Raw genomic sequence first — 21,118 nt, 5'->3', positions numbered from 1 at the left:
TTAAAAATTCACATTTAATAAAATAAAGGCCCAAAAGTATCATTATGTAAATAACAACTTAGAAAAAATCATATGTTTAATAATTTAATGTAGAACAATTCCAGAAAAATAATATTCTAACTCAAAAAATTGTATTCTTTTAGAATCTGATGTTAGATAATTCTAATACATGAAAATGCCAAAATTTCATAATATAATTCTAAAAATAAATTTATTCATTTTAAGCTTGATAACACGCATATATAATTAATTTAATGCAAATAATCAAGTCAATATGGTCAGATTAAGCTATTATAAATGCATGTTATCAATGAGCCCTAAAATGTATCCAAAGGACATTAGTGCACATGTATGGCTACCGCTTGATTACATCTTCTAATTGTGTAAGGTCCTTTTGCAACACATGACATATGTGTATTACCCATCACCACCTAATGTAAAGTAATATACGATAACAGACTTTTTTATCGTTGGTGGCCTTTGGTTCCAGCATGATGTTTTGTTGATGGCTTACTCGTGTTATCCAAGTATTGCCCCTGATGTATATTGGGACAGGAGGTTACTATTGAGGAGTTGACCAAATCACCTATTGAGTCAGCCAACTTGTTGAGTTGTCGATCCAATCAGCAGCAAGATCAGTAATAATCTGGCACGTACCATATAATCGGTAGAGAGAAGAAGCGGTCAGGATGAAATCTAGGTTCAAAGATAGATAGGATTAAAGATAGAGGGCCATGATTCATTCCCATATAGCCGTTACAATAAGTTATGAAGGCTATAATTAAAACAGAAAACCTACCAATATTATACTACTATACAATATTACAAGTACAAACCAATGTTAACATGACAACTTGCAGATTAATACAACGATCTTTTAACCACCTATCTCGGTGTGTTTCTCATTTCTTTTTCTCCTCCTCCTCTCTCTCTTTGTTCTTGTTCTTGATTCAAACAAGCTTGAAGGATCTTTATATTTACTTTCAAATGAAACCATATTTCTGCTCGTCATCAGAGTTTGCCTACATTTATGGAAATCATTATTATGTATATTTTTTTATTAAATTAAATTAAATTAAATATTTTCAGAAATGAAACTTTCACAGAAACATCCTTCATGAAAAATTAACACACTATTTAGTAAGATTAATGGTAAAATTACACTAAAATTCTCAAATAAAATTAAAATAACTTTTATTAAAAAAATAACGCATATTTAGATTAGAGTCAACTGTCTTCATAGTCTACTTTGATCATAGTCAATTTCTTGCATGATTTCACTCAATTTCTTCCCTAAATTGTAAGAGTAAAACTGGAGATTATAAGGCATTTCCGCTACGTAGAAAAGCAAGAGTTAGATATTGGTAATGATCAACTTTTGAGTTGACTTTTTACTAGAGTCAATTCTTGAAAAGAGTTGACTTTAATCCAATAAAGATAAAAAAACATGAGGAAAAAATATCACTAATCAAACAAATGGCATCTCACAACTTACACGCGGACTACTTACCCACTTTCTCACGTGTGCCCTTTCCTTGTGTGCTACCCATCACTCGTCTCCACACCCATCTGTCACCTACCATGTGCTATCAATGACTCACGGATGAAGTTAAAATAGATCAGTAAATTTATGTTTTTAGACTTAATTTTTACCAAATATTTTTAGATTTGCTCTAGAATTATTCACCATTTAAGGATAAAATGATAGATTTATGATTTATTTTCCTAAGTTCTATTTTTATAAATTTTACTTGACTCTAAAGAGCCAAGTGGATTTCTCACATCTTCTGGGAGTTTTATTTGATAAACAGGGCTTAGGTAAATATAATGGTGAATTTGAGATACAAATGAGAGAAAATTAGAAATCAAATAGATAATGAGAGGAGGCCCAATACACAAGAAGCACATTTTAGATGTCCATTCAAACCTCCTAAAAGATCGGGTCAACTAAATGCAAGAAATATGTAAATAACCCACAATGTGAATTTGAATGGTCTATTTTCAAATCTGAGAAGGAGGGCACGTGGGTCCAGGCTGGAAATCAAGAAATCCTAGTCCTCCAATGCCTTGAAATTAAATTCAATGACTGGGAGAGTCAAGCCACTTCTATTTATTCTCTTTTCCCCTCTCTTTATATCTCATCTTATTAAATTCAATGACTGTGCTCCCAGCTTGTTGTCAGAGGCCTAGCGCATCAGATTTCTTTGATCCATTATTTTTCTACAAGATTGTGGGAGAATTCAAGGGTGATAAAGATTCTTGGACAAAGAGCACCACTTGGCCCGTGGAGGAAGTGACAATAAGGTTTTTGTAATCTCTAAAGGATAGCCTATACTTCAACCTTTCCAACGCATCAAACGACACTCAAAAATTCCTCATGTAGCAAAAGTTACTTAGATTTTCGTCCACTACTCATTTCCAACGTAATTTCACCGCGGAAAATGCGGCCTAAGGTTCTATTTATCTTTAAAGTTTGTCTTGCCCTAGAAATTATCTTAAAAATCATAATAAATTATTAGAAGGCTTAATAAACAACATAAATAACTATTTTACTTATTTAAAATAGTTTTGACTAGTTTTGTATTATTTAGTTGATTTTCTCTTTACAAATTAGTTTAAAATCCGAAAATATATCAAACCACCAAAGAGAGTGATTTCAAAATATATTTGAATTACCATTTACTATCTCATTACCTGCTCCTTGAGAATTCGACCCTTACTCTGTTCTAAGGAAAGTTTTATAAATAGTGTTGCATAAATCAGAGCATTAAACAACTTATTTAACCCAAATTTTGGTTTATCACTCACCACCTTGCACGCCCATCATCTACCACTCACCGCCCATCGTTTGTCACTCCCTGGTTGCAACAGTACAGGTTGAACAAGGGAAACAACCTAATTAGAAAAGTCACATTTATTATTATATTTAAAATTAAACAGGTTAATATTTATTAATTTTATACTCATATGAACTTGCACTCTACTTAATTTTATGCACAATTGGGCGGCTTCCCATTATACTAAACATAAGAACCCTTTCAAAATCATGTATTATTGATAGAACCTAGATAATTTTTATTTTTTATAAATTTATGATGACATTCTACTTTTTTATGATATTTAGTTAGATATTTTTTCACTCATACAAAAAAATTAAAAATATTATGTCAGATATAAAATATTATGGGCCAGGGCACTATGATAGCATGTATGAACCTTGGCTAGCAGTTAGACATTAGCCAACCATGTTACTTTTACTCTGCATTGTTACCCACTAACAAGGGCCCAACTTCAAATGAAAAACACAAGAATACTAATGGAGCTGCATGGTATTGCATTAGATATCCTATATGATGCTTTGGTCATTGACTGGGGGGGGCTATAATAGTGTTGCCTAATTTTTTTAGGCACTGGATGCTCCTAGACCGTTGTGGAGTGAAGGGTTAGTGATCTAGTGTAGTTCCATGATAAAGCCAAGGATGAAATTGGTTCAATCATAGTCCTAGTCTATTCCACGTAGGGATTATGGATTCGATATGACTGTTTGAATGTTTGCTCAGATGGAGCATTCAAACGATCAAATCCAAACCTCGATCAGACCTAGGCCATGTTTGATTTGTACATAATCTTCGCATCGGGTTCAAAGCATATTTTTCCGTCTGGACCAATGTTTGGATAGAATAATGTGATTCAATTCAATTCGAACTGGTAGTTGGGATCAGTTCAGATCATAATCAATTATTTTGAATACACATATAAAAAAGAAAATAAATATATAATAAATGAAATAAGAGAGAGAGAGAGAGAAGAAGAGATAGAGAGCGAGAGAGAAATAGAGGGAGAGAGACGTAGAACCAGGAGAGAGAGAGAGAGAGAGAGAGAGAACATGCGATAGAAGAAAACTAGACAGAGAAAGAATAATAAGAGAAAAAAAGAGAGTGTGAGAGAGAAGAGAGCCACATAGGGAGAGAGCACTTGAGAGAGAGAGGTGAGAGCTAGAGGAACAGATAGAACATGTGAGAGAGACCAGAATGAATGAGAGAACATAAAAGAGTGCATGAGAGAGAGAATGAGAGCACAAGAGAGAGAGAGAGAACAAATGAGAAAGAGAGATAAAGAGAGAGAGAGAGAGTGAGAGCGAGAGCGAGAGCGAGAGCGAGCAAGAGCGAGCAAGAGCAAGAGAGAGAGACCAAGAGAGAGCAAGAGGATGAGAGGGAGAGAGTGACAAGGAGAGATAGGACACATGAGAGAGAACTAGGACGTGATTACCAAAACCTAGATCTGAGATCCGGTTTTGGTCTGGTCTTACCGAAAACCTAAACCTAGACCTGAAGTTTGGTCCGGTCTCGGTCTCGGTCAGTCCGGTTTGGTCTTTGGTCGGTCATGTTGACTAGTCAATGTTAAGTTGACTTGGTCATCTCATCGCATCTAATGTCAACTCTAGTGCTGAAGTAGTGTTGAATAATGAAAGAGTGTGACAATGAGGGAGGGAGAGAGTGACACTGAGATACAACAAAGGCAGAGAGAATACCATAGGAAGAAAGTGAGAGAGTGAAAGAGAGAGAGTGCGAGAGGGAGCAGGTAAGAAGAGGAGTACTAGAGAGAAAGAGGAAAAGAGTGAGAGATGGACAGAGGGGGGAACTAGAGGGGGAGAGCGTAAGAGGAGGGAAATGACGGGGAGAGAGGGAGGGAGTTCAACAGAGAGAGATTGCGAGAGGGAGAGAGCATGCGAGAGAGAATGAGAGTGGGAGAGGGAAAGAGAGGGTGATTGAAAGAGAGGACGAGAGGGAGAGAGGCAGAGAGTAAGAGCATGAGAGGGGGTGGCAGAGAGAGGGAGAGAAAGGGGGTGATGGAGAGCGGGAGAGAGAACGAGAGGGCTTAAGAGAGAGGGAGAGAGGAGAGGGAGAGCAGGGGAGAGTTTGAGAGAGGGGGGGAGAGTGGGAGAGACGGCGAGAGAGAGGGGGCCTCGAGAGAGAGGGGGTGGGGAGTAGGGGAGAGTTGGAGAGAGGGGGAGAGTGGGAGAGAGGGTGAGAGAGAGGGCCGTGAGAGAGAGGAGGAGAGGTAAAGCAGGAGAGAGGGTGAGAGAGAGAGAGGGAGAGAGGAAGAGACGGAGAGAGAGAGAAATGGCCTTGAGAGAGAGGGAGACAGGAGGAGAGGGAGAGCAGGGTGAGAGGGTGAGAGAGAGAGGAGAGGGAGAGAACGAGATAGAGGGAGGTGGAGAGGGAGATCGGGAGAGAGGGTGAGAGAGAGGGAGAGGGTGAGAGAGAGAGGAGAGGGAGAGACCAAGACGGAGAGAGGTGGAGAGGGAGATTGGGAGAGAGAGTGAGAGAGAGGGAGAGGATGAGAGAGAGAGAGAGAGAACGAGATGGAGAGAGGAGGAGAGGGAGATCGGGAGAAAAGGTGAGAGAGAGGGGGAGAGAACAAGATAGAGGGGGATAGAGGGAAAGAAAATGAGTGGAAGAGAACGAGATCAGGAAAAATGGAAAGAGGGAGCAAGGGATGGAGAGTGAATGAGAGAGGGAGTAAGACTAGAAGAGAGAGGGAGAGAGAGAGAAAGAGGGGGTGAAAGAGTGAGGAAGAGAGGAAGGAGTGCAGGAGAGAGGGAGAGAGAAAGAGAGGGAGATGGATAGAGGCAAAGAAAACGAGAGGGAGAGAGTGAGAATGGAACAAAGGGAGAGAAAGAGAAGGAGAGAGAACAAACAAGAGAGAGTGCGAGAGAGAACAAGCGGGAGAGACAACGCGAGAACGAGAAAACAAGAGAGATAAATAGAGGGAGAGAGAACAAACGAGAGAGAGTGAGAGAGAGAACAAGCGGGAGAGACAATGCGAGAACGAGAAAACGAGAGAGATAAATAGAGGGAGAGAGAACACGCAGGCGAGAAGGAAAGAGGATGACAAAGAGAGAGAGAGAACGAGAGGGAGAGAGGGAGAGAATGAGGGAGAACAGAAGGAGAGAGGGGGAGAGAGCAGATGAGAGAGAGAGAGTAACGGTCTTTGGCCCGATTCAATGTGCAAACCAGATTCAGACCGGAAAGTTCGGTCAGCCCTTTAAAGTTGACTGATGGTCCGGTTCGGTCCCATCTCTTCCCAAAACAAATGATGAAAAGGAGGGAAAGAGAAAGAAAGAGACAAAGAAGAGGAGAAATAGAGGAAGTAATCAATTTCGAATTTCATCAAACACAAAGAAAGGGAGAAATAGACAGAGAGTGAGAGTGCATGAGAAGCGGATGACTATTATACTTGGTTCGAATCAAATGTGATCAATTTCGAATTTTCAAAAGGAATGGAATCGAAGTATGTAGAACAAATTCAACTAACAAACTTCTTAACTCGAAAGATTCAAACTATTCAGATCAAATATCATTTTGATCAACCGAAACAACTGTGATCAAAATTTGATCCAACCTTGTTCCTATTTCCCTATCTTCACTTTCCCATACAGCTCCGGGGTCTCCCACTACTTTACTCTTCTATGTAAAATTAGGCCCCGGACAATGACCACTGACATGACATGATGGTCCATCGACATGACATGATCATAATTAATTTTTTCACTATTGTCATGTCAATTCTATCGTCATCACATCCATGTCACTTCTCCGTTAATAATCACGTCCGGACGTGTCGAACCCTAACCGTCCCAACTCTTAATTACAATTACAGGTTAAAACTTAAATTTCGTCGAGAATTAAGGTCTGTTCCGCTTCCAGCTGCAAGGCGGGAACAGAAATTCAAATTTTGAGGGACGCTCTCTTTAGAAACCTGCGCCTCTTTTCATCTCCCAGAGAAGGGAAGATCGCTTCAGCCGACCTCGCCATGGCGACAGATCTCCCGTGCGACGGGGAAGGGATTTGCATGCTCTGCAAGAAGAAGTCTCCAGTGGAAGAAACCATCGTCTGTAGCACTTGCGCCACGCCGTGGCACGTTCCTTGCTTGTCCAAGCCATTGGATCTGCTTCCGTCCTTGTCTTCTTGGGAATGCCCCGATTGCGCTGCCCCGGCACGCGAGAACAGTAGCGGGAAGCCGGCGAGAGCGGGAGGGGGTTCCGATCTCGTCGCGGCGATCCAGGCTATTGAGCGGATCGAAGGGTTGACCGAGCAAGAGAAGGCCAAGCGGCGCCAGGAACTTCTCAGCAATGGGGTTTGTGGGCTGGACGAGGATGCCGGTGGGAAGGATAGAGGCCGAGGGGGCGATCACGAAGTTCTTGATCTTTTGGATGAGAAGTTTAAGTGTGCGATGTGCATGCAGTTACCGGAGAGGCCCGTTACTGTAAGCGAACATTACTATCCCCAGTAGCTACATTATTCGAAATATTTGAATTAACTTTAGATAATATCCTGGTCCATGTTGATCTTTAGAGATTACAAGCGATAATGTGTTATATCTTACTTCGGCATAAATTCATTTTTGATGTCGATTATTTCAACGACTCCTCTCCTATACACAGTGCCTGATGATTCATTATTTTATTTCTTGTCAGTGGCGGCTTCAGAAATTATCATTGTCGTAAATATCGTTAATTTTAGAGGTCTATTCCCCTCTTATCTAGTATTGAGATGCGCCGACTCTCCTTATTAGAGTGAGTGTATCATTGATGTCCGTTTTGTTGACAACTTGTCTACCGTTGAATTTTATGTCAGTGGATGGTGATTAACTGCTTAATTCTTGTCGTCAGTGGCTCTTGTGCTATTTATTGTACTAACTATGGTTCATCTTAGAGGGTAATTCCGCTTTAATCAAGTACTGAGACATGAAAATTTTGGTGACTTTCCTCGTCACCGTGAGTTATGAACTTCATCGATGTTTGCTATGTTAACGACTGGTCTCCTACATATTTGTATCGGGTGGCTCAATAGTTTATTTTCGCCATAAGCGGATGCAGAAATTGTGATTTTGGTAAATATCGTTTACGTTAGATGAATATTCCGCGGTTATGTAGAATTGAAATATTTTGATGGGCGACTCTCCTCTTGACTACGCTGACTTTATTGCTTCATTTGTTTTGTTAATGTCGACTAGTTATCTTCTGTTGGCTGTCTCGTATACATCATCTCTTAAACATTGGACTCCTCGTCTAATTAGTAGCTCATTAGTTTATTGTGGTAGTGATTGTGTTAAATTTGAGGCTTATTTCGCTCTAATAAAGAACTGATGAATTGGAACAGGGCGAATCTTTTATGTTACAATTACTGAATTGATCATCTTCGTTCAATATTTGCAGACTCCCTGTGGTCACAACTTCTGTCTCAAATGTTTCCAAAGATGGGTCGGGCAATCAAAGCAAACTTGTGCCAAATGCCGAGCCCGAATCCCCCCTAGCATGGCATCACAACCGCGCATCAATTCAGCTCTTGTTTTCGCAATTAGGACTGCAAGGGCAGCAAAGTCGGCCAGTTCAAACGGTTCATCTCAGGTTTACCATTATGTCCGGAACGAAGACAGACCAGAAGAAGCGTACACGACAGAGCGGGCCAAGCGGGCCGGAAAGGCCAATGCTTGCAGTGGCCAAATTTTCGTAACAATACCTCCTGATCATTTCGGCCCAATAACGAAGGATTATGATCCCAAGTATGGAGAGGGTGTTTATGTGGGCAGGACATGGGATGATCGGTTGGAGTGCAGACAGTGGGGCGCCCATTTCCCTCATGTGGCTGGTATAGCTGGGCAGTCAGGTTACGGTGCCCAGTCTGTTGCACTCTCTGGGGGTTATAAAGATGACGAAGACCATGGAGAGTGGTTCCTATACACTGGCAGGTATCATTCGAATCTTTTCAATGTCTTATCTCCAGTATTTGGGGAAGCCAGTCCCCCCTGAGGACATTTGTTGCGTTGATTCTGCATTTCCCTTCCAGGAAATTTTTTAGTATTGCGTTATTTTAATCTGGAGAAACTGATTTCCATTGAAGCAAAACAGCTAGTGTATTATGTATCTGCACAGCCGTTGTAATTGGGGACTTGCAGACATGCTGATGACTGTATTTATTAAGTAAGATTAAAGACACAGCGGATAGAGTGTATACTAGCTTGACCATCATGGGCGTCTAGTATCAGCGTTTCTTGATTTACCCGTTCGGCATGACTGATTCTTGAATTGTATTGGTCGTCTCCCGGTGCTTGTAATTCAATAATAATGTTTTTGTATTTTTTCGTTCTCGTCACATTGTGAAGTTTTATGGCTTGATGTGGAGAGCAATGCAATGAGTCATACATCCCACCAGAAAGAATCATGTAAGCAAATATTGAAGTCAGTTCTTGTCACTTCTGAATTTTTTCTCTCGTATTGAAAAACATTCTTCGAGAAATCGGCGCCTCAGATTTCGCCAGACTTTCATCATGCCTGTGGGACAGATATTGTAACGTTAACGAGATTCGTTTAATTGTGGGCTAACGGGTTGTCGCGATTTGGATTGATGAAGCAATACATAATGTCATACTTTTGTGGTATATTATTATATATGAGAGGGAACAAACATACCCCTATTGATTAGATGTTGTCCGTTGCTGCATCAGCCGTCTGCGGTTAGCTTGTGACTCCCGTCTAATATATGATAGTTCAACACATTCAAATGTGTAGAATTCTCGATTGTTGTAGTACTACGCATTCAGCCTCTGCAACACATCAGGATTGACTGCCAGTGGCAGGCATACCTTCATTATAATGGTAATTTAACTTCATCATTCTGCAATGCCCGTTGTTCCATGATGATATGCCTCTGTAGTCTGAGTTTCCGTAGCGAGGATTACCATATTTATATTCTTTTGACCAATACCACTTCGTCTAGTTCTTCCCTCTGTGTTGTATGAATTGCAAGCTCCATATATGACAAGTTTCACTAAATGCTTTTAGGTTTTTGCTCGTCGTATGGATTAACGATTCTTGTTGCCTTATAGGATTCTGATGGATGACCATTGGATTCAATATACTAGGGGAAAGCAATTTTCTGGACAATCCAGTTAATAGCTTTTTAAAAATTACTTGTCGGTAATCTGTAAATCATCTGACATTGAGCATTGCCGGGCTGCTCAATTTTTCTTCATTCGTGGGGTTTTTTACAAACAAGTTCTTGAAACTTTCATTGTCACTGCAGCGGCGGAAGGGACCTCAGTGGGAACAAAAGAACCAACAAGGAGCAGTCTTTTGACCAGAAGTTTGAGAAGCTCAATCAAGCTTTGAAGGTCAGCTGTCAGAAAGGTTATCCAGTCCGTGTCGTGAGGTTGGTCACCGTCTATATTTCATTTTTCTGCCATGCAAATCCAATTCATAAAGCTATCTTCATGATTTAAATTCTTCATGAAATCCGCAGATCCCACAAGGAGAAACGATCTTCATATGCCCCCGAGAAGGGCGTGCGTTACGATGGAGTCTACAGGATCGAGATGTGCTGGCGCAAAGTAGGGGTTCAGGTACTCTCATCACAGCTTTACTTGATAACGATGAGTAAATAGTCCCTGGTCTAAGCTAACTGAGTTTTGAGAATAAGATTAGTGGAATAAGATCAGTATTAATGGGGTTATAATTTTTAAAACCTTGGATTTCAGGGATTCAGAGTCTGTCGATACCTGTTTGTTCGATGCGACAACGATCCGGCGCCATGGACAAGCGACACGCAGGGGGATCGGCCCAGGCCATTGCCGAAAGTAGCAGAGCTCAAAGGGGCAACGGACGTGTGGAAGAGGACGGGGAAAGCCGCCTGGGACTACGATGTTCGATAATTTTCTCTCTCTCAAAACAAAAAAAATCTAGTCTACTGCTCAGGTGGAACTCTCCTACTAACAACGCTGCAATGTTATCCAGGAGAAGGACGGCTGGAAGTGGTTCACACCGCCGCCTGCAAGCCAGAAGTCTGTCGTATCCTTAGACGCCGACGGCAGAAAGCGAGTGCAACGGGCTTCTAAGACTTCCCGTCTCTCTGTCCGTGATAAGATGCTGAAGGGTAAAATCAAAAAAAAATTTAAAATATTTTTATATGTTCTTACCTGCAGTGTTTCTACAGAATTCAGCTGCCTGCTGTGCAAGAAAATCATGGCGCATCCGCTTACCACGCCGTGCGGGCACAACTTCTGCAAGTCTTGTCTCTTGGGCTCTTACGAAGAGCTCTCTGCACTGAGAGAGAGGAGCAGTGGAGGGCGATCTCTGAGAGCCCAGAAAATCACCCGGAAGTGCCCTTCCTGCCCAAACGATATATCCGAGTTTCTCCAAGCGCCGCAGGTAATTCTTACATCATGGCTATAAATGAACCCTTTATCTTTGTAAATAATTGTGCCTGTATAGTTCTGGATTGTCCCGGACGTGGACTATGGATGGGACGTGACGAATTTTGTCCGGTCCAACGTCCAGAGTGAGTTCAGAAACGAAGGACAGGATGGTTTTTTGTCCAACGATTAAAAAACCGTCCTGTCCAATCATACCGGTTTTTCGTCGCATCCAATCCTCCTGGAACTAATTTCCGTCTTGAAATTAGTCCCGGAGAAAAAAAACCCATTTCATATTTTTAATATATTAATATAGATTTTTCTAAGTTTTTAAGGAAAATATGGAGGGAGAATGCAAATGGACGTATGTACAATTAATTCTGAGCAGGCTCAGTTTGCACAGGCAAAAAAATACATGGACCTTGATGCAAATTGTTGTAGCAATGCCACGTGGTAAGATCTCAACTGTCGGATGTGAGTCCGGCGGTTTTGCGTCCACATCCGTCCGTCCATCGTTTGAGACCTCTGGACAAAAACTGTCCCGTCCGGTGGTCGCCGGGACGAATTTTCGTCCCAAAATTCTTGGACGGGACAACTTTTTCGTCGCGGGACAAAAAGATTATCCCGTCGGCATCCCTGAAATATTATTCAGGAGCTTAAAAAACTTGTTAATTCCAGGTCAACAGAGAGATGATGGACCTGATCGAGTCACTCCAGCGCAAGGAAGAGGAAGAGAGCGTCGAGAATGAGGAGGCCAAAGAGAGCGTTATGGAGGGAGAACCGGAGAGCGACTTGACTAATTCAGAAGAGGAAATTGAAAAGAACGAGAAGGTTCAGACTGCCACCCCTCTGAAAAGAAAGAGGCTGGTTCCTCGACGACCTTGGATCCGACGGTCGAGATCAAATGCCAAAGCTGCTGGATCAATGGCGGAGGATGATGATGATGATCATGATGATAATCTGGAAGATCAAGAAGAACCTGAGAAGTCAACTCCCAAAACAGTCCCTGCTCGTCGAGTTACCAGGTCTTCCTGTTCTTCCATGTCCAAGTGAACACTATGATAGTCTGAAAGATGAAGATGAGAAATCAACTGCCAAAATACTTGTTCCCTCTTTTTTTTTCTTGTAGAACGATGGTTTCGTGCAGAGGTTAAAAAGAGATGTTTGCATTTTTGGGCACGGATTCTTTAAACCTCAGTGGAGTTTTGCTGGGGATATAGTGCAGGGATGCGGACTAGACGGGTTTTTTGTCCCAGGACGAAAAAATCATCCCGTCTGCAAGGTTGGACGCAAATCGGGACGGAAATTTGTCCAAAGACCTCCGGGCGGGATGGTTTTCGTCCACTAAGATGTAAAAACTGTCTTGTCCAGAGGTCTCTGACTAAGAAATCGTCCTGTCCCTGTCCTTGCACTGATTTCGGACGTCGGACGGGAGGATCTTCGTCCCATCTCATCCATCGTCCAAGTCCCAGATGATCTGTAACTATACTACTGCACGGACGAGGACTGGACGGTTTTTACATCCCAGGAAGAAAAAATCATCTCGTCTGCAAGGTTGGACGAAAATCGGGACGGAAATTTGTCCCAAGACCTCCAGGCTGAATGGTTTTCGTCCACTAAGATGAAAAAACTGTCTCGTCCGGAGGTCTCTGACTAAGAAGCCGTCCTGTCTGTGTCCTTGCACTGATTCCAGACATTGGACGGGAGGATCTTCGTCCCATCCCGTCCATCGTCCACGTCCCGGATGATCCATAACTATACTAGAGCAGGGACGAGGATGGGACTGTTTTTACATCCCAGGAAGAAAAAATCATCTCAACTGCAAGGTTGGACGAAAATCAGGATGGAAATTCATCCTGAGGCCTCTGGACGGGATGTTTTTAGTCCACTTGGACAAAAAAACTGTCTCGTCCGGAGGTCTCTGACTAAGAAACCGTCCTGTCTGTGTCCTTACACTGATTCCGGACGTTGGACGGGAGGATCTTCGTCCCGTTCCGTCCATTGTCCACGTCCCGGATGATCTGGAACTATACTAGTGCAGGGACGAGGACGGGACGGTTTTTACATCCCAGGACGAAAAAAATAATCCAGTCTGCGATGTTGGACGAAAATCGGGACTGAAATTGGTCCTGAGACCTCCAGTGGAGGTGGATGAAATAACCGTCCCACCCAGAAGTCTTAGAAAAAAAAAAGAGTCCTGCCTGTGTCCCGTCCCGTCCCAATCCGGGAGGATCTTCGTCCCGTCCCGTCCATCATCCACGTCTGGACTTTCCAGAATTATATCTGAGTGCTAGAACAGACGTCTAATCTCATACGCTTTTCTCTCTGTAGCTTTCTTCTCTCGGCTTCCATGCATGTATCATGTCATCGACGGCCCGGATCGATTTCCGTAGAAGATCGGACGGTGGGAAATCTCCGGGGGAGCGATGCATGCGGACAAACTCGTGCGTTTCGGCATTTGCTTGTACGTGGGGTTCTTCTTGCCCATGAATTTAATGTAGGGTGCAGTCGAGCGCATTACAAGTCGGTAGGAGAGAAGCCTACGGAAATGACGCAAGGGCGACTAATCTCTCACTCTTCTTTCTCTCACCTCTGTATCAGCGAGGAGGGTAAAACGCGTAGAAGAAGATAAATCAAACGCGAGTTCTAAGTTCTTACCGAGGTTTTTCTTCGGCGTTCTTCTTCTTTCCAGCTCAGGGAAAGCTGGATTCGAGGCAAGGGAAGCGGCCTCTTCCTCCTGATGAACGGGAGGAAGAAGAAGAAGAAGAAGAAGAAGAGCTACGCTGGCAATTTTCTTCAGACATGGCCGACCAGGATGCGACTATCGTAGTCTCCGCGCTTAAGCACGTTATCGGAGCACCCCATGAGAAGCCTCCGATAGCGGCCGTGCCGCTATCTTCTCGCGCGGAAGAACAAGGTACGTTTTTTTCTCCGTTTTCTCTTAGAAAGCGCCGAGATATTGTAACTGGTTTTGTATCTGTTCTTTCGTGAGATAGTCGCTCCGCCGAGGAGAAGGCACTACAGAGGAGTGAGGCAGAGGCCGTGGGGGAAGTGGGCGGCGGAGATCAGAGACCCGAAGAAGGCCGCTAGAGTCTGGCTGGGCACGTTTGACACGGCGGAAGGCGCGGCGGCCGCCTACGACGAGGCGGCTCTTCGGTTCAAAGGCGCCAAGGCGAAGCTCAATTTCCCGGAGAGAGTTCAAGCGAGGACTGATCTCGGTTTCCTCGTCTCTGCGGGGATTCCTAGACAGGCTTCTGGGACTGCGCTGAGGGACCTTCCTTCTTACCCTGATATTCTCCAGTACGCGCAACTCCTTCGCGGGGGAGACGACGATCTTCATACTGTGGCGGGGCGGCTCTACGGCCGGCGTATCTTGTTTTCTAGCGTTCCGCCGTTAATGGCGGCCCCCGGGAGCTCTCGTCAAGGGCTCGTCGGCCTCTCCTCCCCCTTCACCAGTTCTTCTTCCAGCTCCTCTTTGCCCGAACTCGATAGGCCTATCGGAGGGGGAAGGTCGAGCGAGAGTTCTCTGTCTCTCCCTTGAATCTCTCCGAGTTTGTCTTTTTTCCCTGGTTTGAAACTTCATCTTGCATCGAGAACGAAGAAGATGAGATTAAATTTTGATGCAAATGTTATGATTCAATGCTCGGAGAGATTCTGGTTTCGTATGATATCAGTTGAGCGAAAGTGCTCTGTTACTCCCTGAATCTCTACAAGTTCTTGTCTTTCCCTGGTTTGAAACTTCATCTTACATCCAAAACGAAGAAGACGAGATAAATTTTGATGCAAATGGTATGGTTCTATGCTCGGAGAGATTCTGGTTTCGTATGATATCAGTCGAGGAAAGCAAAGCGGAAGTCCTCTGTCACTCCCTGAATATCTGCAAGTTTTTGTCTTTCCCTGGTTTGAAACTTCATCTTACATCCAAAACGAAGAAGAGATAAAATTTGATGCAAATGTTATGATTCTATGCTCGGAGAGATTCTGGTTTCGTATGATATCAGTCGAGGAAAGCAAAGCGGAAGTCCTCTGTCGCTCCCCTGAATCTCTCCAAGTTTGTGTTTCCCTGGTTTGAAACTTCATCCTGCATCCAGAACGAAGAAGGTGAGATATATCTTGCTGCTAATGTCGTGATTCTATGTTCGAAGACATAGTGGTTTCGAAGAAGATGAGATAAATTACGTAATTTTCCTTTGATTTTTTGTTTTAGATTACCGGGATTCTTATTGATGTGCTCCTTGAATCTGAAGAAGACCCGGATACTGGCCTGCCCTCGCAGACCACCTGGAACTCACCTTCAATGTAAACTGCCCATTCTGCCATGGCAGCCGACAAGAGAGAGCCGCGTAGGCTGACGTTTCAGCAACGTCTTTCTTTAGAAAAACCAAAGCGTCCAATATAGCGGTCAACCTCTTTCTTTTCCATTCCTGGTTCTTCGACGTGCCATGCATTCCATGCAGAAGACGTGGCCGGCCATGAACTAAGCTACCTGCACTATCGGCTAAATAGAGGAATAAGACTGATTATTAGCGCTAATGCCATTGTTTTTGCGGTAAACACCTAGTGGAAGAATGGTTAAAACTCGATTGACCACTGACAGAGTTATTGCCGATTCTGCAGAAATCAGACTGCTTCAAGATCCTTCGCTTTCTTGTTATGATGCAACAGATTGTTTCCACACCAGCAAGTTTCCCACGTTCCATCAAACGTCTCTCCAAGAAATTCAACTGGTCAAGCATTTAGAGGCTTTTTCGCATGTTTTTTCGACCCTCTCTTGTTATTCCGATAATGGGTCACTCTCTCTCTCTCCCTCTATAAATATAAATACGTTCATCTCTCTCTCTCTAAATATCTGGTTACATCTTAAGACCAATTCTCCCGGTCACTCTTTTCCCTTGGAAGTGAGGTGATAATGTCCAGTAAACAGTCTCTGTCACGGCTTGCTCTAATGCCGCGTTCAATTATTTAGCTTTCCCTTGGGAAAGATGTGATAATCGGAGATAATAACGGGTCATTCTCTTTCATAAAGAATGTTTAAGACTTTAAATAACTGGTGCAGAAATTGTCGCAAGAAGACAGAAAGTTTGGAGGAGAGAAAGTCTCCGAGGATGGCAGAGAAGGAATCATCTCCAGTGGAGAAAGCTTTTCCCCGCAGGCGAGGAGAAAAAAAACAACGAGGAAGTGCGGTCCCCGGGCGGCGATAACGTCAATCTTTGCGGCTAAATTAAGAAAGGAAAAGGGGTCTGGGAAAAGGCCTTAGCAGCCACGGCGGAGAGGAACTCGGAGCTCGCAGTCGCGGCTAAGTCCCAAGGGAAGGTGCGATGCCCAGGCTAGTGATTGGACCCGGAATCAGAGCCCAGGGCTCGTCGCTAGCTTCTGCCTTCTCTCCCTAGTCCTGAGCTACACCATGTGTAGACGAATCTCCCCGTTCTTTCCCTCTCCTTTGATTTGACGTTTTATAGTGGCCCCGGTGCTTTACCGGGAAGTGGAACTCTGAGAGAAGATGGCCAGCGTAGATGGAGATCGTAGAGCCTGCCTGCCTGGCTGAAGGTTTAAACCGAGATGAGAGCATGCATCTTCTTCCTTTGATCATCATCTTCTTCTTTTGTTGGATAAGCTCTGGCAAGTTTTTTGTAAAAAAACTCATGTTATCTTCACATTTCGAGTCGAGTCATTTATAATATATACGTGTTCTTATCTATTATTCCATGTCCAATAAAACTTTAAAAGACCTTCCTAATTGGGCCAACCCTAGATACATTTCTAGTCAAGAGGTGGATGATTATGTAAATTTTTTTCTTGTCTAATATAACCATGTGCCCTTCATAATTTCATTTATGTGACCAATAAATATAGAATAATATGTTTTAATATTCATTTTATCTTCGAGTTTCGAGTCAAGTGATTTGCAGAATATATATATATATTCTTATATAATATTCCATGTCCCCTTCATAATTTCTTATGTGCCATGAGACTTTAAGAAACCTACCCAACTGGGCCAACCAAAGATACATTTCTAGTCGGGAGGTGGATGGATATGTAAATTTTTTTCTTGTCTAATATATGATGTATCCTTCATAATTTCATATATGTGGCCAATAAATATAGAATAATAAAATATTATATTCACTGTTTTGTGATTAGGGATCGTAAATCATCATCCATCATCAGTCTACGTTGTAAGCCAATGACAAGTGTTGCCGCAAAATGTTTTTTCTTGTCTAATATAACACGTGCCCTTCATAGTTTCATATATGTGGCCAATAAATATAAAATAATATGTTCACTGACATACTACATAGATAGCTTCTTAGAGTAAGGGGACATTGTTTTTTACATGTGTGTTCAATCTGACATCGTGATTGTTATACATTAGCATTTTTTTGGTCAAATTTGTTTAAAATGCCATGTTTTTATTCACAGTATCGCGGAAAGTTGGAAAAAATATAGCCTCAAAGGATAGACAACAACAGAGTCAATAGCACAATGATCTTCGCTCTAACAAAGAAAATATAACAGCCACTAGATGCTGACATGACAAATTTTTCATCTTGGGCTGAAAAAACCATCTCCTCTAGAGCCTCAGGTGACCGACAAGGGAAAAATTTGGGTCTACCTAAAGGACAATACAGTTTTTTTTCTTCGGGACAATAAAATTGTTTGGAACACACGACAAATGCAATAAATAATAATTATATAATAACTTTATTGAATTTTAAAAACTTCAATGGATTAGAATGTAGGGTTCGCCCAACTGATATCCGTCCGATATATGATATCAAACAACTGATATCCGATATCCGGGAGAAAACCGGGACGGTGTCTAATATCGGATATTGGATATCGGTCGATATCCGTCCTTTAGGTGTAGACAGATATCGATACCGGATATTGGGGGGATGAGGACGAAACGGGTACCGGATACCAGATATCGAATTTCAATATCCGGATGTCGAAACCGGTATCCAGATACCGATATCCGGTATAGATGGAAAAAAAAGCTTTTCACAACATTCAATGACTTATATGCATCAGCGTCATAAGGTTTTGATTTATTATTAACCTCAGTCCTTATGGGATAACAGGATTCGAAGTTTAATGTAAACTCATAATCCCGTTATCCCACATGGAAGAAATTTTTAAAAAATCTCTGTATATATTAAATGAGTCCGACTATATATTGGATGATAAATTAATATTTTAATCTATACTCGCTTGATTTAAAGGCCCTTATATATGTTCATCATTTAATATAATAACACATCGTCCAAAAAATAGAAATGAAAAGTTTTATTTTCTTCCATGTGATATAAAGGGATTCGGAGTTTAACACCAAACCCGAATCCTGCTATCCCATATGGAAGAAATTAAAAATATTCGGCTGTATATATTAAACGAAATGTATAATCAATCAGAAAACTTTCCTATTACTCTTTTGCCCACGTTAATCCATCCTAATCGCAGAACATTTATCAGTTAATAATATTTTAAAGTATCCTTTCGATGAGGATATCAAAATCCGATATCCACACCCCATATCCGATTTCGTCATCATCCCCCCCGAGACGGAGGCTGATGACGACATCGAGACGGATATCGGTATTGGATATCGGCACGGTAGCAACCGATGTCCGATACCGATATCCGGTATCCGGATATCGAAAAAATGGATACCGGAAATTCCCTTTCCGGTATTTGATACAGCATCCGTCCCAATACCGGCATCTGGTAATAGTATCGAGACCGGCGAACACTATTAGAATGTCTATCATATTCTATTCCCAATGTCAAACTCAATTGGGATGGTAGGGGTGTGCCTGTTCCCAACAGGATCATCACTCAGCACTGCGGATTATTAAGTGACAACAAGGGTTTGGGGTTTAGGATTTAGGGAATTTGATGTTCTTTTATTCCCATCCATTCTGACGGACAAGACTGAGATGATGACGATGACAGAACAGAACAGGAATTCATTCTAAGCTTAGAAATTCATTCCATTAGAACAGAACAGGATCTTGAACATGAATTTCATTCCCATACAAAGGCATTCATTCCAAGGTCAGGACGGAAAGTTCTACCGGGCTGTTTTGTTATTGGGCCTAGATTTCAGACGGGGGAATGTTAATGGGTTTTACTGGGTCAGTATAATGGGCTTGTAATGGAGTCATGGCCAGCCCATCTCTGTTAAGGGGCATATGTGTCATTGTTTATCGATGGTTATTGGGTATAAATAATCGCATCCGCTGTGAGAGCTGGGGAGAAGGCCAGGGTTTCCCCGAGCGTTGGAGACGGCAGCGGCTCGTCTTGGAGCAAGATGGTGGGTTGTTCTACTCTTCTTGCAATTGCGATGACGATGAGAAAAGGCACCGCCTTCGGTTAATCGCACCAGTTAGTGTTTTTTTGATCTGGGATTTCTGTATTTTTTTGTTTTCATTTGTAGACGTTCAAGCGTAGGAATGGAGGAAGAAACAAGCACGGGCGTGGCCACGTGAAATTCATTCGTTGCTCGAATTGCGCGAAATGCTGTCCCAAGGTGAATCTCTCTATCTTTTAGATTTTGTACGGATTGTTGTTGGTTCGATTTTTCATAAAAGTATATCCTTTGGGGGCTTCGATGGTTTGATCTTTCGGTTGCGTCATCGGTGTATAATTTTGTAACTACCGTTCTCTCCTTGTTTATTTAATTGTACATCTGGGTTTGTTCTTATGGAGGATCACTGATGCCCAACATTTCTACATCGAATCGTTTTAGCTTTGATAGCTTGATTGGTTTCTAATCATCATCTATGATTTTATGTACAGGACAAGGCCGTAAAGAGGTTTCTTGTGCGTAACATAGTCGAACAAGCCGCTGTTAGAGATATTCAGGAGGCTTGCGTCTATGAAAGTAATGATATTATTCCCATCATTGTCTGAGGAGCAAACTTTAATATGATTTTTCATTCAGGCTACACTCTCCCAAAGCTGTATGCTAAGGTTCACTACTGCATTTCCTGTGCTATTCACTCGCACGTTGTGCGTGTGAGGTCGCGCACTAACAGAAGGAACCGTGAGCCTCCGCAGCGCTTCAGACGCAGGGTACGTTAACTGCCCTTACAATCTCACTTTAATAAACTAGTTATCTTTCTACGACATTTTTAATTGCAAATTACCCGTTATGGAGGCATAATTCTGAAGTAGTGATCCTGCGTTATGGAGGATAACTACCTCTTAAGCTGTGAAAATATGGATGGTTCAGCCAATGACGATTAGATTGATCCGAGATTCATCTTCGAACGGTGTCGTGTAATCTATTATTTGTTATGTTGCATGGTTGCATGAAGATCTGAGATTAAAGTAGTTCAGTTCCATTTCGGTCTGGCTTATTGGGTTATAATAGCATTTTCGTAATCTTCATTACCGTGTTGGACATAAGGTTTGATTTTTCGGAAGCTCATTATAACTGATTAATTAAATTCTTGAAATATTTCAACAAGATGCTTGGTAGCACTGTAGTTCCTAAAAGTTTCGGTAGAATTCTTAGATTCCATGTTCCTACGCAGCAGTTTCAGTGGTTCAATAAGTCTAGACCTTGTATTAATCAACTCTTTAAATGCCCTATCAGTATCACAAACACTTACATTTTAGCTGGTCTACAGATGTGATTTTTTTTCTGAAATCATTTATAATTTTAATTTGGCTTCCGTGTTTCAGGATGACACGGCTCGGCCTGGCCAAGCGCCAGGGCAGGGACCTCGCCCACCGGTCGGTGCTGGCAATCCAGTCCGCACTTAATCTCTCTGGAGCAGGTCGGGATTTCCCTTTATTTTGACGTTGAATCGAGCAATGTTCCTTTTTATCAAATATTTCCTTTATTTGCAATCGAATCCGTAGAGATTTTGCAAGTATGACATTAATTTTTGGTGGATTATTTGTTTTTTACCGA

The 21,118-nt window shown here is 42.2% G+C and overlaps 3 protein-coding genes across 4 annotated transcripts; all 3 read left to right on the top strand.

Annotated features, from left to right (window-relative positions):
• The first annotated feature begins 6,689 nt into the window (after nucleotides 1-6,689).
• Nucleotides 6,690-12,366, top strand: LOC144705539 (E3 ubiquitin-protein ligase ORTHRUS 2-like). The gene is made up of 8 exons (XM_078578279.1): nucleotides 6,690-7,269; nucleotides 8,222-8,754; nucleotides 10,089-10,214; nucleotides 10,305-10,404; nucleotides 10,540-10,704; nucleotides 10,796-10,934; nucleotides 10,995-11,209; nucleotides 11,872-12,366. The coding sequence occupies exons 1-8, from the start codon at nucleotides 6,817-6,819 to the stop codon at nucleotides 12,244-12,246; spliced, it is 2,106 nt and encodes a 701-aa protein (XP_078434405.1). The 5' UTR covers nucleotides 6,690-6,816; the 3' UTR covers nucleotides 12,247-12,366.
• A 1,148-nt stretch (nucleotides 12,367-13,514) lies between these two features.
• On the top strand, nucleotides 13,515-14,811 carry LOC144705541 (ethylene-responsive transcription factor ERF113-like). Of its 2 annotated transcripts, none has more exons than XM_078578280.1 (3): nucleotides 13,515-13,657; nucleotides 13,886-14,110; nucleotides 14,190-14,811. In XM_078578280.1, exons 1-3 carry the CDS (start codon nucleotides 13,555-13,557, stop codon nucleotides 14,732-14,734), a joined length of 873 nt encoding a protein of 290 aa, XP_078434406.1. In that variant the 5' UTR covers nucleotides 13,515-13,554; the 3' UTR covers nucleotides 14,735-14,811. The 2 variants fall into 2 exon arrangements, with proteins under 2 accessions (XP_078434406.1, XP_078434407.1); XM_078578281.1 differs by lacking the exon at nucleotides 13,515-13,657 and adding an exon at nucleotides 13,682-13,802.
• Nucleotides 14,812-19,361: 4,550 nt separating this feature from the next.
• LOC144705792 (small ribosomal subunit protein eS26x-like) lies at nucleotides 19,362-21,118 on the top strand. The gene is made up of 5 exons (XM_078578618.1): nucleotides 19,362-19,510; nucleotides 19,634-19,726; nucleotides 19,996-20,080; nucleotides 20,141-20,271; nucleotides 20,887-21,118. The coding sequence occupies exons 1-5, from the start codon at nucleotides 19,508-19,510 to the stop codon at nucleotides 20,965-20,967; spliced, it is 393 nt and encodes a 130-aa protein (XP_078434744.1). The 5' UTR covers nucleotides 19,362-19,507; the 3' UTR covers nucleotides 20,968-21,118.

The sequence above is a fragment of the Wolffia australiana genome, chromosome 7 (genome assembly GCF_029677425.1).
Source record: "Wolffia australiana isolate 7733 chromosome 7, ASM2967742v1".
In the NCBI taxonomy this organism is placed as follows: Eukaryota; Viridiplantae; Streptophyta; class Magnoliopsida; order Alismatales; family Araceae; genus Wolffia; species Wolffia australiana.
Note: the sequence above shows the minus strand (reverse complement) of the source record. Positions and strands in the feature narration are given on the sequence as shown.

What these genes read in the sequence shown, in the direction of transcription:
- LOC144705541 (XM_078578280.1), top strand. Translation starts at nt 13,555, where the DNA reads ATGTCATCGACGGCCCGGATCGATTTCCGTAGAAGATCGGACGGTGGG. An exon ending in GTGCGTTTCGGCATTTGCTT is followed by an intron (nt 13,658 to 13,885) that starts GTACGTGGGGTT and finishes TCTTCTTTCCAG; the next exon opens with CTCAGGGAAAGCTGGATTCG. An exon ending in TTCTCGCGCGGAAGAACAAG is followed by an intron (nt 14,111 to 14,189) that starts GTACGTTTTTTT and finishes TTCGTGAGATAG; the next exon opens with TCGCTCCGCCGAGGAGAAGG.
- LOC144705539 (XM_078578279.1), top strand. Translation starts at nt 6,817, where the DNA reads ATGGCGACAGATCTCCCGTGCGACGGGGAAGGGATTTGCATGCTCTGC. An exon ending in AAGCCGCCTGGGACTACGAT is followed by an intron (nt 10,705 to 10,795) that starts GTTCGATAATTT and finishes AATGTTATCCAG; the next exon opens with GAGAAGGACGGCTGGAAGTG. An exon ending in AGTTTCTCCAAGCGCCGCAG is followed by an intron (nt 11,210 to 11,871) that starts GTAATTCTTACA and finishes TGTTAATTCCAG; the next exon opens with GTCAACAGAGAGATGATGGA.
- LOC144705792 (XM_078578618.1), top strand. An exon ending in GCGCGAAATGCTGTCCCAAG is followed by an intron (nt 19,727 to 19,995) that starts GTGAATCTCTCT and finishes TTTTATGTACAG; the next exon opens with GACAAGGCCGTAAAGAGGTT. An exon ending in CGCAGCGCTTCAGACGCAGG is followed by an intron (nt 20,272 to 20,886) that starts GTACGTTAACTG and finishes TCCGTGTTTCAG; the next exon opens with GATGACACGGCTCGGCCTGG.